Raw genomic sequence first — 13,770 nt, 5'->3', positions numbered from 1 at the left:
AAAACAAAGGAGAAGGAAGGACGAAGGAGGTTTTACTATGACACCGGAGACAAATTACTGTTTATTAAAATAGGAATTTGATGAAATTGTTCTTGGCCCAAAAAAATGAGTAAACTATGTATTGAAAGCAAAATGTTTCTAGAGAATGATACAATTACTATACCAATGGAGACAAATTACTATTTATTGAAAATAAATTTTCATGTTTTTCTTTTTATTCATTTATCTTGATGCGGTTATGATAGCAAGTTTATCCGAGTAATACGAGTTGGTTTAGGTATTTCTTGTTGTATTTTTAATTAAAATTCTTCATTTTGTTATTGTTTTTTAATATTGGATTATTCAATAATTAAAATTTATTATTTTATTTAATTTGATATCATGATTGGGTCAAAAATATTGTATTTTCACCTAGATATGCTAGAATAAAAAAAATTGATTATTTTGTAATTATATTTTTTTCTTGGCTTTTGTTCTTCAATATTTTATTTATTAGAAATTGAATTTCAATTTTTTTTAATTTCTAGAGTTTTCATGTTTTTATTTGGTTTATTGAAATTTATTTATTAGCTATGCAGGAGGAAAAAAACCGATCTAGCCAAAAGAATTCAAGACTAAATAGAAAAGGTAATTAAAATTTAAAATCAACTAAAAAATAATTAAAACTACAAAAATGCATATTCTAGGTCTAATTTGAGAGTTTTAATTGACCCCTCCTGTATAGTTAGGACTGCCTAACCATCCGAAAAATTGGTTTATAATTTCAGAGCGCATGTTTGACGCTCTCGTGCTTTACCTTTGTCTAAACACATCGCAATACGTTTTCCACGTCACCTTCATTAGATTTCGTTTACGTAGAACAATGCTCAGAATGATTAGCAGGGAATCACAATGGATACCAAGGCAGCTTGTAATATTAATGCCACAACGAACAAATTAGTAACTTCCGGAAGAAATTTGTAAAATCAATTAGAGTAAGTAGTAACAGAAGAATCGGTGCTGTCACTCATTTACAAGAACCGCATTCTTCAAGAAGAACATATATTTACTTGGTCTTTAGCTTGTCAAGCTCGTATGCTTGCACTGTTGTTGCTATCGTCGCGTTCTTCAAAGGGGAAAATACCAGACGCATTCCAGGAAACAACAGGCGAGGGATTTAAGATTGTGAAAATGTTCTTGGATGGCTTCAATTGCCTTTGCAGTTGACATCTTGAGCGTCGATTACGTTGTAGTACAGGCAGGAAGGCCTGCCATCAAATTTGGAAACTACTTGATGAGGTAATAGTCCACAGTAACGTTTCCCTAGGCGGGCAATGCAAATGTCAATGATCTTCTTGAACATGCCATCTTCTTGGATTAGCGGCTGCGCCACAAACTCAACAAGGGGCATCCACTGCAGGATGGAAGCACAAGATAGTAAGGGAGATTTAGAGATTAGTCTGTAGTCAGTGTCAACTAATAGTCAGGCAAAATCTAATCTTGATCCCAGTATGCAATCTTATAGTATTATTTTTGCATTTGGGTTAAGAAATAATAATCATTAGAGTAGATTTACGATCCTGCAGAAATTTTCCCAGCTAAAATTAAGAACAGGCTAGCACTGTGTGATTATAAAGAATCATCATCAGGCCAATCGGAAAGTTGGTTATGCATGGGACAAATAAACCATAGCTTATGTGGATTGAATTATATCTTAGATCAGGTAAAGGAATTCTTTTCCAAGATTTTTGCAATTATGCAAGAATGAATAATGTGAAGCTAAATTGCACACATCAGTAAGGTCAGGCACTTACTTTGGCTGCTTGGATTTCAAGATCATCAACCTTTATCTGGGCTGACAAGGGTTTCAGCATACAAACAAAGAACAAATCTGACTTGTCGAAAGCCAAATTGTGAGCATGCCTGAAATTGAAATTGAAGAAGACATTAGACAGTGTGTTGGGAAAAGCACGTACGTGCATGTACTCTGTAATTTCTAGAAGGCTTCATCGGGCATGGCATCTTCATAGTTAAATATACATGATTATGAGCCTGTGATGCTTCCATTAGAAATTAATCACGTGAAGATCAGAGGTTTCTTTCTTCTTTTTTTTCCTTTGCACCGGAAAGAAAGGGATCATTTGCACATTTCCTGAACTGTTCAGTGCATGATTATTGGCATGAGAGGAAAAAAGTGAAGGCAATGCCAATAGTTGTTACCTGAATGCTATAACTTCCACAAACTCAGTATCAACCTGCAAAATAAACATAAACTCAGCTAACATGATTGGCAAGGCTTGATCATGCAATGTAAATTTATTATGCTGATGTAAGTTGCTAAATATTATTGTAAATAAATGAAGTACAAGATTCTTACACCAGTTTCCTCCTTGACTTCTCTTACAGCTCCAGAGTAAATCTCTTCTGACTGAAACATTATATAACAATCGAGATTTTAAAAAAAATATTGAGGCTGGTCTTTCATTCGGGGTTTTCATAATTAACTAATTCCCCTTAGTTCAAGATCAAATTACATACCTCGAGAATAAAACCAGTCGGTATTTTCCAAAGATCAGCAAATGATGGAGCATAGAATTTCTCTTGAACTACAAGAACCTGCAATTGATTGGCAAAGAACTCTGAAAAAAAATATACATGCAACCGAGTCCGTTCTAATGCTGAAGGACTACTGGTGGTCTAAATTATCACTGGATATTTAGGCTCCTCTGTTCTCAAGATACAGAGCCTTAATAATTCCTTTGTGACCCCCGATAAGGTGATCAGCAGTTAAGACAGTTCACAGATGTAAACAACCAAGGTGCTTGACTGACTTCATTTCTCTTATGTTAAATTTGGTTGGGAGGGGTGGGGAGCTCTCATATCTACATGTAAACAGCGGGCTAAATGAAAAAACACACAAGAAAAGTGTACCCATTTCAACCAAAAACTCCTGTCATTCAAAATAAAACATTATTTGGATACGCAAGAACCTAAGGCAGATGGCAGCTAAGGAAAGATTGAGCGTCCTAAATTTGTGAATTTTAGTTATGAGGGGCAGCTTAGAAACATCTCTTATCCTCGATAATCATACCTCGTTTTTGTCATTGATCACAAATCCCCCAACACCTACTTGATGTGTAGCATTAGTGGGAAGCATACAAGGTCCTTCAGGAATCCAGTAAGTCAACATCACATATCCTCGTTCTGCGTGGTGATACTGGAAACCTTCCTGTAAATCAACTCATCCACTCAGATTCTATGTCTTGCGACAAGATAGAAGGAAACAACATTCTTCAGCATTTTCTTGAGTCATTTGAGGAACTTGTTTGAAGAGCAGATGGTTGAAGCCAAGGAAAGGAAACAAGTCAGTAATGGTTAAGTTTGAGCATAAGAAGTTACCTTCACAGCAACTGGAACAAGCTCTGATCGTTCCAGGGGCAACTTAAGCCAAATTCCGTTCTTTCCCTGCAGTAAGATGAAATAGTTGGAAGTCAATTTGGTGACCAACATAGGGTATCCAAGAAACAATCTTATGGCTCCACATTCGACCAACATAGGATAGCCAAGACACAATTTCAGTCAAGCGTCGGCCGAAAATCACCTTCATTTTCCAATGAGAGAGGGAAAAACGGAGCATTGAAGCAAAGGCATCTGGATTAACCGGTAGCCTATCTGGATCGACAACAACTCCCCCATACTCATCATCGCAGGCATCAAGTGCTTTCACATTTCTGGAAAACATACTTGATCTAGAAACACTTGTTCCATCAATCTGATAGAAGTAATTCTCCGCTGTAAATTTTTCTTTGTCAACTGAGCTAATAGCCCTCTTTGACATAAATGTACCATTTGAACTGCTCGAATAAGATGCCTTCGTAAATACTCCTGAACCTAAGAAGCCATGGAAGCAAAACACTCATTAGCTCATTTTTAATTAGAAGAAATTTCCTCTACATTGATGAAATGCTGAATCACCAACCATGCCAAATTAGAAAGCAAAAGAAAGAAACTAGTTCATGCTGTAGGCAGAGCCGGCTTAAGGTGAAGGTGTCTTGAACAAAATTATAAATTGAAACTTTCAAAATGTTTAAGAAATATTTTATGATTATTTTTTTATGAATATTTGACAAGTAAAATCTTTAACAATCTTTTTTTTTTTTTTTTGTTAAGTGGGGGCTTGCTTCTGGCCGGCACTGGCTGTAAGTTAAAGAATTGAGACTTGATTTCCATTTATAATTATGTGCTAACACTTGGGTCTTTGTTTAAGCATCAGGTAGCAAAAAAGCAGACCAACCTCAGTAAACACATAAAAGGGAAATTCAAAGGAAAACATAATGGCTCAGAACATGATACCTGCTTGATTGCCAAAAACATCATGGAACATGGACAAAAACATGGGAATCTAACAGCACTACATGTTCTTCTAGAGCTAATACCAACGATTCGTCATCATTCCCACTTACCTCTGCAAGAACTGAACTCTTGAGAAAATCCAACACCAACTGAATGCCCGATGCTCGAAAACGGGCTTGATCCTGCTCTTCCCATGAGAGCTGCTTTCTCAGACAGAGATGCTGATTTGAAATCGAAAAACTTCAATTGAGTCATTAATGACAATACAACTAAAATCCCGCTTAACCACAACCTCGCTAGTCAAAGCAATCAAACTCTCTCTATAAATTCCAAGGTAATTTTTTTGAATAAAATCCTAAGATCCTAACAAGAAAATATTTGGGGTTCTTCGTCAATCGGAGTCAACAATAGCTCGCATGACCATGCTCAATTCTTGTCTTCTTGACAATGAAATACCAGACTCCACGCAAAAGAAAGTAGTATAGTAAAACTCTGATTTGGTGTCAAAATCCGTGCTTAAAGCCTTAACTTGATAGTATATGGTACAAAAAGCCAAGATTAACGTGAAGCGGAAATCCTGCTTATCATGTGGTGTAAAATGGGCGGTGTATGTGTCAATGACAATGACAAAATAGGCATCTGGCAAGGCATGAAAGCATCAGCTCTTGCAAAATATCTCTAATTCATTTCGCAACTAGTGAAGAAAACAAAAGAAGAAATCGAAGTAGCTGGTTATGGAATAGGAGCGGGTGTGTCTAGAAATGAGATATTTTTGCCAAACGCGCCTTTCGGGATTTGAAGGGTGGCTAAATGAGAAAACGGCATGGATTGCAAATTTGTGTGTAGTGATTTATAGACAATATGGATAAAGATGGAGAAGTACAACACTGATATACAGCGCAGCAGTGCTGGTATTGTTCGAAGAAACCATAGCGAAATTTGATGGTTTTCTTGAATAATGTCATTCGGATATTCTTAATTTCAACATGATGATACTTAACTGTAAAATATCATTTGGAAATATATATTTATTAAAAAAAAAGAAGATTCTAGATTCTAATTAATGGTCAATAAATGAAGATTTTATACTCAATTTTAATTTTCCTAGGATTTTTCTCAAGTACTTGTGATTGCTCTTTTCTCTGATTTTCGGAACGTGAAACATACTACAGATGTGAACGCGTGGGAGGGATGCAAAATTAATTGTTTAGCTGGGAAATACGTGGACAGCATTACAGCACGTGATTTCCTTTTATGCGATATCCGGATTAGCTGAGGGATTTGAGAGAGATGCTGTGTGTACCAACCGGTTACCAAACCAACACAGAGTTAAAACGACGTCCTCCTTGGCTTGCAGGGCCCCATCTGACTTGTCACCTTGCTAAGAATCATTAGAAATAATTAAAATTACTTTCATACCCCTAATTATATAATAATAATAACAATAGACTTTTTTTTTTTGCTTTTTTAATTACATTAGCAACTTAAAGCATATTATGGAAATATTTTAAGTTTATTTGAGATTAAATTTGATGATTTATTTTGACTAATTTGACATGATATTTTTTAAAAAACTATCTTTTTTTTAATTATTATTTGTCTAGTATAAAATAAATAAAAAGTATTTCAAGAATATTCAATTAAAAAAATATTTTAAATTTTTTATGTATATTCTTAACATGATTTTATTATATTATTTTATTATTATTTTTTTTATTTTTTTCATCAATCACATGCAAAGTATTAAGATATTATTTTAAAGCTTGTTCTAAGATCATGATTGTTTTTGTTTATAAAAAATTGTTTGCAATTAAAAATAAAAAACATATCTTTGATAGAGCAATCAAGGGATGCATTGATTAAAAAATAGAGTTTAGATGGGAGAAATGCTTCTGTTTTTTCATACTTATTTCAAACGGTTCAGATTTTTTACTTATTTTAATTGTTTGCTTTTTATTGAGAAATGGGCTCCTGATTAAAATATTATGTCACTATTTTTAAGAATATTATGATTTTTTAATAATAATATATTATTGATTGTTTTACAAATAATTATGTATTTATTCAATTTGTTTTTAATAATTTCCTCATTAATATTGAATGATGCTGAAATATTTTTTCTTATAATTTTTTATACATATATTTTTAAAAATTTATTACTTATATTTTTTTCTTATAATTGTGAAAAGATGATCAATTCATACCTTTTTATTTAATTGAAGCTTATTTTCACAATTATAATAAGTTTTTACATAAAAAATAATTTACTACTGGAAATATGTCATTGAGTTTCCGCTTGAAGCTCCTCGTAAAAAAATAAACATGTTTTCATTAAAAGTAAAAAAAAAAAAGTGCGACTGACAAAATTTAGTTTTTTTTTTATATTAAGAATATACACGTTTACCTCCAAAAAAAAGTTTTTTCATTGTTTTTTATGCGATTAACGATGTTGTTATTAAAAAAACAACTTTTGTTGTGAAAATTAAAAAGTAACGTTAATGAGAAAACATAACTCAAAAAAAAAATACATCATCTTAATAATTTTATTTATTGTTTTTTATATAAAAATTTATTTAAATAAAATATATATTATAGAAAAAAATAATATTAAATAAAATAAATTATAAATTTAACAAGTTAATTTAATTTAGCTTGGTTTATAACTTTAATTATAAATTTAATAATTTATTTTGATTTAACTATGATGAATAAAAAATATTATCATTTTAATATTTTTATATAAAAAATATTATTTTAATATTATTTTAAAAATATTTTTTTAAAATAAAGTTAGACTAAGTCAAGTAAAGTACATTTAGCAGGCAAGGCTATTCAGCTTCTACATGATTTGTTTTGAAACTCAAACTAACTTGATAGTTGAGTCAACGAGTCACTATGTTAATTCACCACGACTCAGTTTAATAAAAACCAAATAGTGTTCTCTTTTATATATATATATATATAATTCGTACAATTTAAGTAGTTAGTGCAGTTAGGAGGCTAAAGTTAATAATTAAAAGGATTAAATTGACCTCGCTGTAAATTTAAAGAGTTACGTGTTTTAGAACTGCGAGTGATGATTTAAAGTATTTTTTATTTAAAAATATATTAAAATAATTTTTTAATTTTAAAAAATTATTTTTAACATCAATATATTAAAACAATTTAAAATTACAAAAAATTATTTAAAAAAATGTGATTTATTTGAAGCATTCATTCTCAAAAATAGCAATTTTTATACTTTACATATATTTGAATTTTATTTGCTTTATATTTTATATGGTGAATATCATTGTAATCTCTTGTTTGTATTCTGAAAAAATATATCAAACACGTTTGGTTGGTTGATTGTCGTATTTATTTTTTCTTAGAAATAATTCAAAAGCTAAACAAATTTTTAAAAATAATCAAAGGTGGGTTTTTTATTTTTGTTTTTTATTTATTACAACATTTGTTTTTATTCTTATTTTTTGTTATCTTTACCGTTATTTCTTTTAACATTATCATTATTATTGCATCACTTAATATTGTTGAGGATGAAAAAGTTTCTTAGATAAAAAGGATTTGCGTTTAGAATTGTTATTTAACTATTAATTAAAATTCTTATTAGATTATGATAATTTGACTTATACTCTTTTTATAAATATCAGGGCCTTGCATGCAGAATTTAAATGTGATGAATATCAAATATTAAAGAGATTGACAGATTAAATATTTGTGTTTTTCAACAAGCATGGAATAAAAGATTTCAACCATCTTCTTTGTATATATTGCTCAAGCTCAATGTTTCGAGCAGTAAAAACAACAACAATAAAAAAATATATTAAAAAAAAATATATACTTAATAATTTTTATCTCACACGCGAAAGAAGGCTAAGAAGAACATTTGTCAACAACATCACAAAGATTATTTAAGATATAATCCGTAAAGTAAAACTTGTTTTAAAAGATTTAGTTTCAATAATCAACATATTATCGGGTTAAGATCATTTACGCAGTTACAAGAAATTAAAAATCTGTATATCCTTCACAAATAAAATATGGAAGAAGACATCCTTAAGTTGGAATAGTTTATAAAACTTAAAAAATCACTTGGTATTTGCACTCAAATAATCTATATTTCAAATAAAGTCAATCATCGCTAAACTACCTGTTAATTTAAGGAGGAGATTGTTAAGATAAGAAAAGGTTTGTGTGTGTAATTACTATTCAACTAGTTAATTAGGATGATTATTGAAGTATGATAGTTTAAGTTTATAATCTTTTTATAAATTTAATGGGGTGTATACATAATTTAAGTGTGTTAAAAATCAATAAATAAGAGCTTTGCTGGTTAAATATTTTTATAGTATTTAGAATTATAATAGTGATTACTTTTAAAAATATTTTTTATTTAAAAATATATTAAAATAATATTTTTATTTTTGACAAGGTTTAGAAAATAGAGATGTCACCCATATTTTTTTTCTTATTTTCTTATATATTTTTATTATTTGATATTGATTTTTTTTTTAAGAAAACTAGGCTTTGCAAATTTTTTTTATTTTTTTATCAAGTTGTCTCGATCTCATGATTTAAATCGCGGGTTTGACTAGATAACTTGGTTGACTTAACTCTAATTATTAAGATTTATCATGCTAACATGAGTTGACTTAAACTAATTTTCTTAGATCTTTTTTTACCCAATTTTATCCTTTTATCTTTAATGAATAAGGGATTAAGCTCCATCTTCTCTCTCTTTATGCAAATTCATGGTTATTGAGATTTTTTTTTAATTTAATTTATTTATTATCATTGTATGTTTTTTTATCATTTAATTAAAATATAATTAACATGTTTCATACATCTAATCGAGTTTATAACTTGAGTTATATATTTTTTTTAATGTGTTTATGAGACACGGACATCATTTTTTTTTTAAACGGGACGGCTAGTATTGTTCTATAAGAAATGGTTTTTAAAAAAACCATAAAAACAAAAATATTTTTTTTAGTTTCTAAAAAAATATAAAATGATACAAAAGAATTTTAGATATTTATATTTTATTCTCACAAATTATAGAATTTATATAAGCAAACTAATGAAAAGATTGCATTTCATATGTCTTTTGAATCATCTCAGTATTCATTACGACTTAGATTTATTTTAACATTAATAATTTTTTAACATGTTTTTGAATTTATATTATTAAATACATGCAGCGAAGTCTGAGTTTATAAGTATTTTTTTTTATTATGTTGATTGTTCTAGGATATTTTTTACAGGAAAAACAAATTTAATCTGGCCAATAGCGAATCGCATATCAACTTGCAAGTAATATCTATTTATATGTATTAAAAATTAAAACTTAAGAAAACCATGTTGAAGAATACATTTACCAACGACGCTAACAACTTTGAGAAGTCGCCATTGGATTTTGTCAACATATGTAAGAATGGAGATATTTTATCATATTAAAGAATTAATAATATTTTTTTAATTTTTTTAATTTTTTTTTAAAGCAAACATGAGTAGAAAAGAAAAGGACCTATGACCAATATGGGAAATACGTGGACAGCATTACAGCACGTGATTTCTTTTTATGCAATGTCCGGATTAGCTGAGGGATTTGAGAGAGATGCTGTGTGTCCCAACCGATTACCAAACCAACACAGAGTTAAAACGACGTCCTCCTTGGCTTGCAGGGCCCCATCTGATTTGTCACCTCGCCAAGAATCATTAGAAATAATTAAAATTGCTATCATACTCCTAATTATATAATAATAACAACAATAGACTCTTTTTTTTGGCTTTTTTAGTTACATTAGTAACTTAAAGAATATTATGGAAATGTTTTAAGTTTATTTCAGATTAAACTTGATGATTTATTTTTACTAGTTTGACATGATATTCTTTAAAAACTATCTTCTTCTTTTTTCAATTATTATGTGTCTAATATAAAATAAATAAAAAGTATCTCAAGAATATTCAATTAAAAAATTATTTTAATTTTTTTTACATATATTCTTGACATGATTTTATTATATTATTTGTTATTATTTTTTTATTTTTTTCATCAATCACATGCAAAGTATTAAGATATTATTTTAAAGCTTGTTTTAAGATCATGATTGTTTTTGTTTATAAAAACTTGTTTGCAATTAAAAAAACGTATCTTTTTTTTTATATATAAAAAAAACGTATCTTTGATAGATCAATCAAGGGATGCATTGGTTAAAAAATAGAGTTTAGATGGGAGAAATGCTTCTTTTCTACTTATTTCAAATGGTTGAGATTTTTTATGGACCTTTATTTTATTTATTTGCTTTTTATTGAGAAATGTGCTCCTAATTAAAATATTATGTCACTATTTTTAAGAATATTATGATTTTTTTAATGATATATTATTGATTGTTTTACAAATAATTATGTATTGGTTCAATTTGTTTTTAATAATTTCCTCATTAATATTGAATGAGGCTGAAATATTTTGTTCTTTATATGTAAAGTAAAACTTGTTTTAAAAGATTTGGTTCTAATAATCAGCAGATTATCAAGTTAAGATCAATTATATATGCAGTTGCAAGATATTGAAAATCTATATATCCTTCACAAATAAAATATGGAAGAAGACATCTTTAAGTTGAAATGGTTTATAAAGCTTAAAAAATCACTTGGTATTTGCACTCAAATAATCTATATTTCAAATAAAGTCAATCATCGCTAAACTAACTATTTAAGAAAAATTAATTTAAGAAGGAGATTGTCGAGATAAGAAATATATATATATATTCTCACGGTTCAACTAGTTCATTAGGATCATTATTGAAGTATGATAATTTGAGTTTATAATCTTTTTATAAACTTAATGGTGTGTATACATAATTTAAGTGTGTTAAATATCAATAAATAAGAGCTTAGGTGGTTAAATATTTTGATAGTGTTTGGAATAGTGATAATGATTATTTTTAAGAGTGTTTTTACTTAAAAATACTTTAAAATAATATTTTTATTTTTATTCTTAACAAGGTATAGAAAATAGAAATATCACCCACATTTTTTTTCTTATTTTCTTATATGCTTTCATCATTTGATATTTATTTATTTATTAAGAAAAATAAGTTTTGTAATTTCTTTTATTTTCTTTTCTATCAAGTTATCTCGATCTCATAATTTGAACAATGAATTTGACGGGATAACTTGGGTTGACTCAACTCTAATTATTAAGTTTTGTCATACTAACATCAGTTGACTTAAACTAATTTATTTAAGTCTTTTTATACCCAATCTTATCCTATCATTTTTAATGTATAGGGGTTCGAGCTCCATTTTCTCTCTCTTTAGGCAAATTCAAGGTTATTGAGATTTTATTTTTAATTTGGTTTATTTATTGTTATTTTTTATTATTTAATTAAAATATAACTAACTTGCTTGACCTAATCAAGTTTATAACTTGAGTTGCAGATATTTCTTTTTTTAAAACATATTTGCAACACATGAACATCATTTTTGAAAAAAAAAAAAAAAAGAGGAATGGCTAGTATTGTTCTATAAGAAATGTTTTTCAAAAAACCATAAAATATTTTTTTTAGTTTCTGAAAAAACATAAAATCATATAAGAGAATTTTAGATATTTATATTTTATTCCCACAAATTGTAGAATTAACAAATATATTGCTCGCACTTTACCAAAAATTGGATCAATTTCTTTAAAATGTAAAAAAAATATTAAGAGCACAGGAAATTTTTTTTATTAGTATTGTTAAACCTGATCAACTGGATTAATTTTGAAATCTCTCGACTTAACTTTTTGTCTAACTCAAGTTTTTAATTAAATCATGTGAGAGCTAAGTCGACTTAAATTGATCGATTTTATAGGTTTAAATACAAACTTGATGATAGAAAAAAAATATGACTTGGCTTTTAAAAAAACTTTAAAATGATATTTTTTTTAAAACAAATATTAAGATAATGGCAGATTAGATCGACCTCACCCCTCCACGACCTAGGTAATGGAATTTATCGAGTTTAATAATTTTTTATTTAATTATATGATAAAAACATATGCTTATAAAATTGAATATCAACTTAAAAATAAATACTTATTTGAGACAATTATCTCTAGAAAGCAACAAAAATCATTAATACAGTTCATTTCTCAATCAATTTAATATTAAATGATAAAATTAAAAAAGAATAAATTAAAAATAATTAAAAGATCAAAAACAAAACAATCATATCTTAATGGTGAGTAAATTTATCAAACCTGTGAATTGTGTAAGTCAGGTCAGTATGTTAAATCTGTGAATTGGATTATGAACTCTACTAGGGTTATAATTTGTTATTTTTTAATCTAAATTTATTCAACTATATAATAACAAAAATAAATTATAATGAAATCAAACATCAACTCAATAGTGAGATGTTTTTTAAATCATGATAGCCTTATAAAAAGCAAAACGAAACTAATTATGAAATTGAATTTCTAATTAACCAAATATCTAAGAATAAAAAAATAGTTTTAAAAAGTTAAACTTGTCAGACTCATAAACCAAGTTAACTGGTCAAACTTGTAAATAGATTTGTGGATTTTATAAACTTTAATGACATAATTGTTTTTTGAAATTATTTTTTTTAATTGTACGAGAAAACATAGATGATGAAAAAGTTAAATTCAATTAAAAAAATACCCCACCAAACTCATAAATCAGGACAACCCGAGTTATTCTAGCAAACTCACAAACCATGTCAATCTTATAGAAAGGTAAAATAAAAATAAACAAATTATAAAGTCAAATTCTCAACCATCCTAATATTAAAAGATAAAATTGAGAAAAATAATTTTTAAAAAAAAATAAAACAAAAATTAAAATATATATATATATATATAAATAAAACACTGTGAATTACTATTGTCATTCACGATGCAATATGTGCGGGTGAATAATGGTTTCCTCACACTCTTTAATTTTTGTTACTTTATAATTTTTAATGACATGACTTTTCTCTAAAAAATATAAAAAGAAAAAATGGATAAAAATAATTTTTAAAAAAAAATAAAACAAAAATTAAAATATATATATATATATATAAATAAAACACTGTGAATTACTATTGTCATTCACGATGCAATATGTGCGGGTGAATAATGGTTTCCTCACACTCTTTAATTTTTGTTACTTTATAATTTTTAATGACATGACTTTTCTCTAAAATTATTTTTTTAACTATACGAGAAAAAAATAAATTATAAAAAAAATCAAATTCTATTAAAAAAACTACCAAACTCGTAAAATGAGGCAACCTGAGTTACTTAGCAAACCTGTAAATTATGTAACCTCTTATAAAAAACAAAATAAAAAGAAGTAAATTACAAAGTTAAATTCTCAACAATCTTAATTTTAAAAGATAAAAATAAAAATTTTAAAAAAAATCATGACAAAAATTTAAAAAGAAACA

The 13,770-nt window shown here is 27.6% G+C and overlaps 1 protein-coding gene across 1 annotated transcript; it reads right to left on the bottom strand.

The window, feature by feature from the left end:
• Positions 1 to 892: 892 nt before the first annotated feature.
• Positions 893 to 5,427, bottom strand: LOC105141910 (nudix hydrolase 8-like). Its single transcript, XM_011049297.1, has 9 exons — positions 4,443 to 5,427; positions 3,581 to 3,870; positions 3,379 to 3,444; positions 3,071 to 3,208; positions 2,518 to 2,595; positions 2,357 to 2,407; positions 2,200 to 2,234; positions 1,794 to 1,902; positions 893 to 1,393 (listed from the first exon to the last, which is right to left on the bottom strand). The coding sequence occupies exons 1-9, from the start codon at positions 4,585 to 4,587 to the stop codon at positions 1,187 to 1,189; spliced, it is 1,119 nt and encodes a 372-aa protein (XP_011047599.1). The 5' UTR covers positions 4,588 to 5,427; the 3' UTR covers positions 893 to 1,186.
• Positions 5,428 to 13,770: the final 8,343 nt, after the last annotated feature.

Source organism: Populus euphratica, unplaced genomic scaffold, assembly GCF_000495115.2.
Source record: "Populus euphratica unplaced genomic scaffold, PopEup_1.0 scaffold134.1, whole genome shotgun sequence".
Lineage (NCBI taxonomy): Eukaryota > Viridiplantae > Streptophyta > Magnoliopsida > Malpighiales > Salicaceae > Populus > Populus euphratica.
Note: the sequence above shows the minus strand (reverse complement) of the source record. Positions and strands in the feature narration are given on the sequence as shown.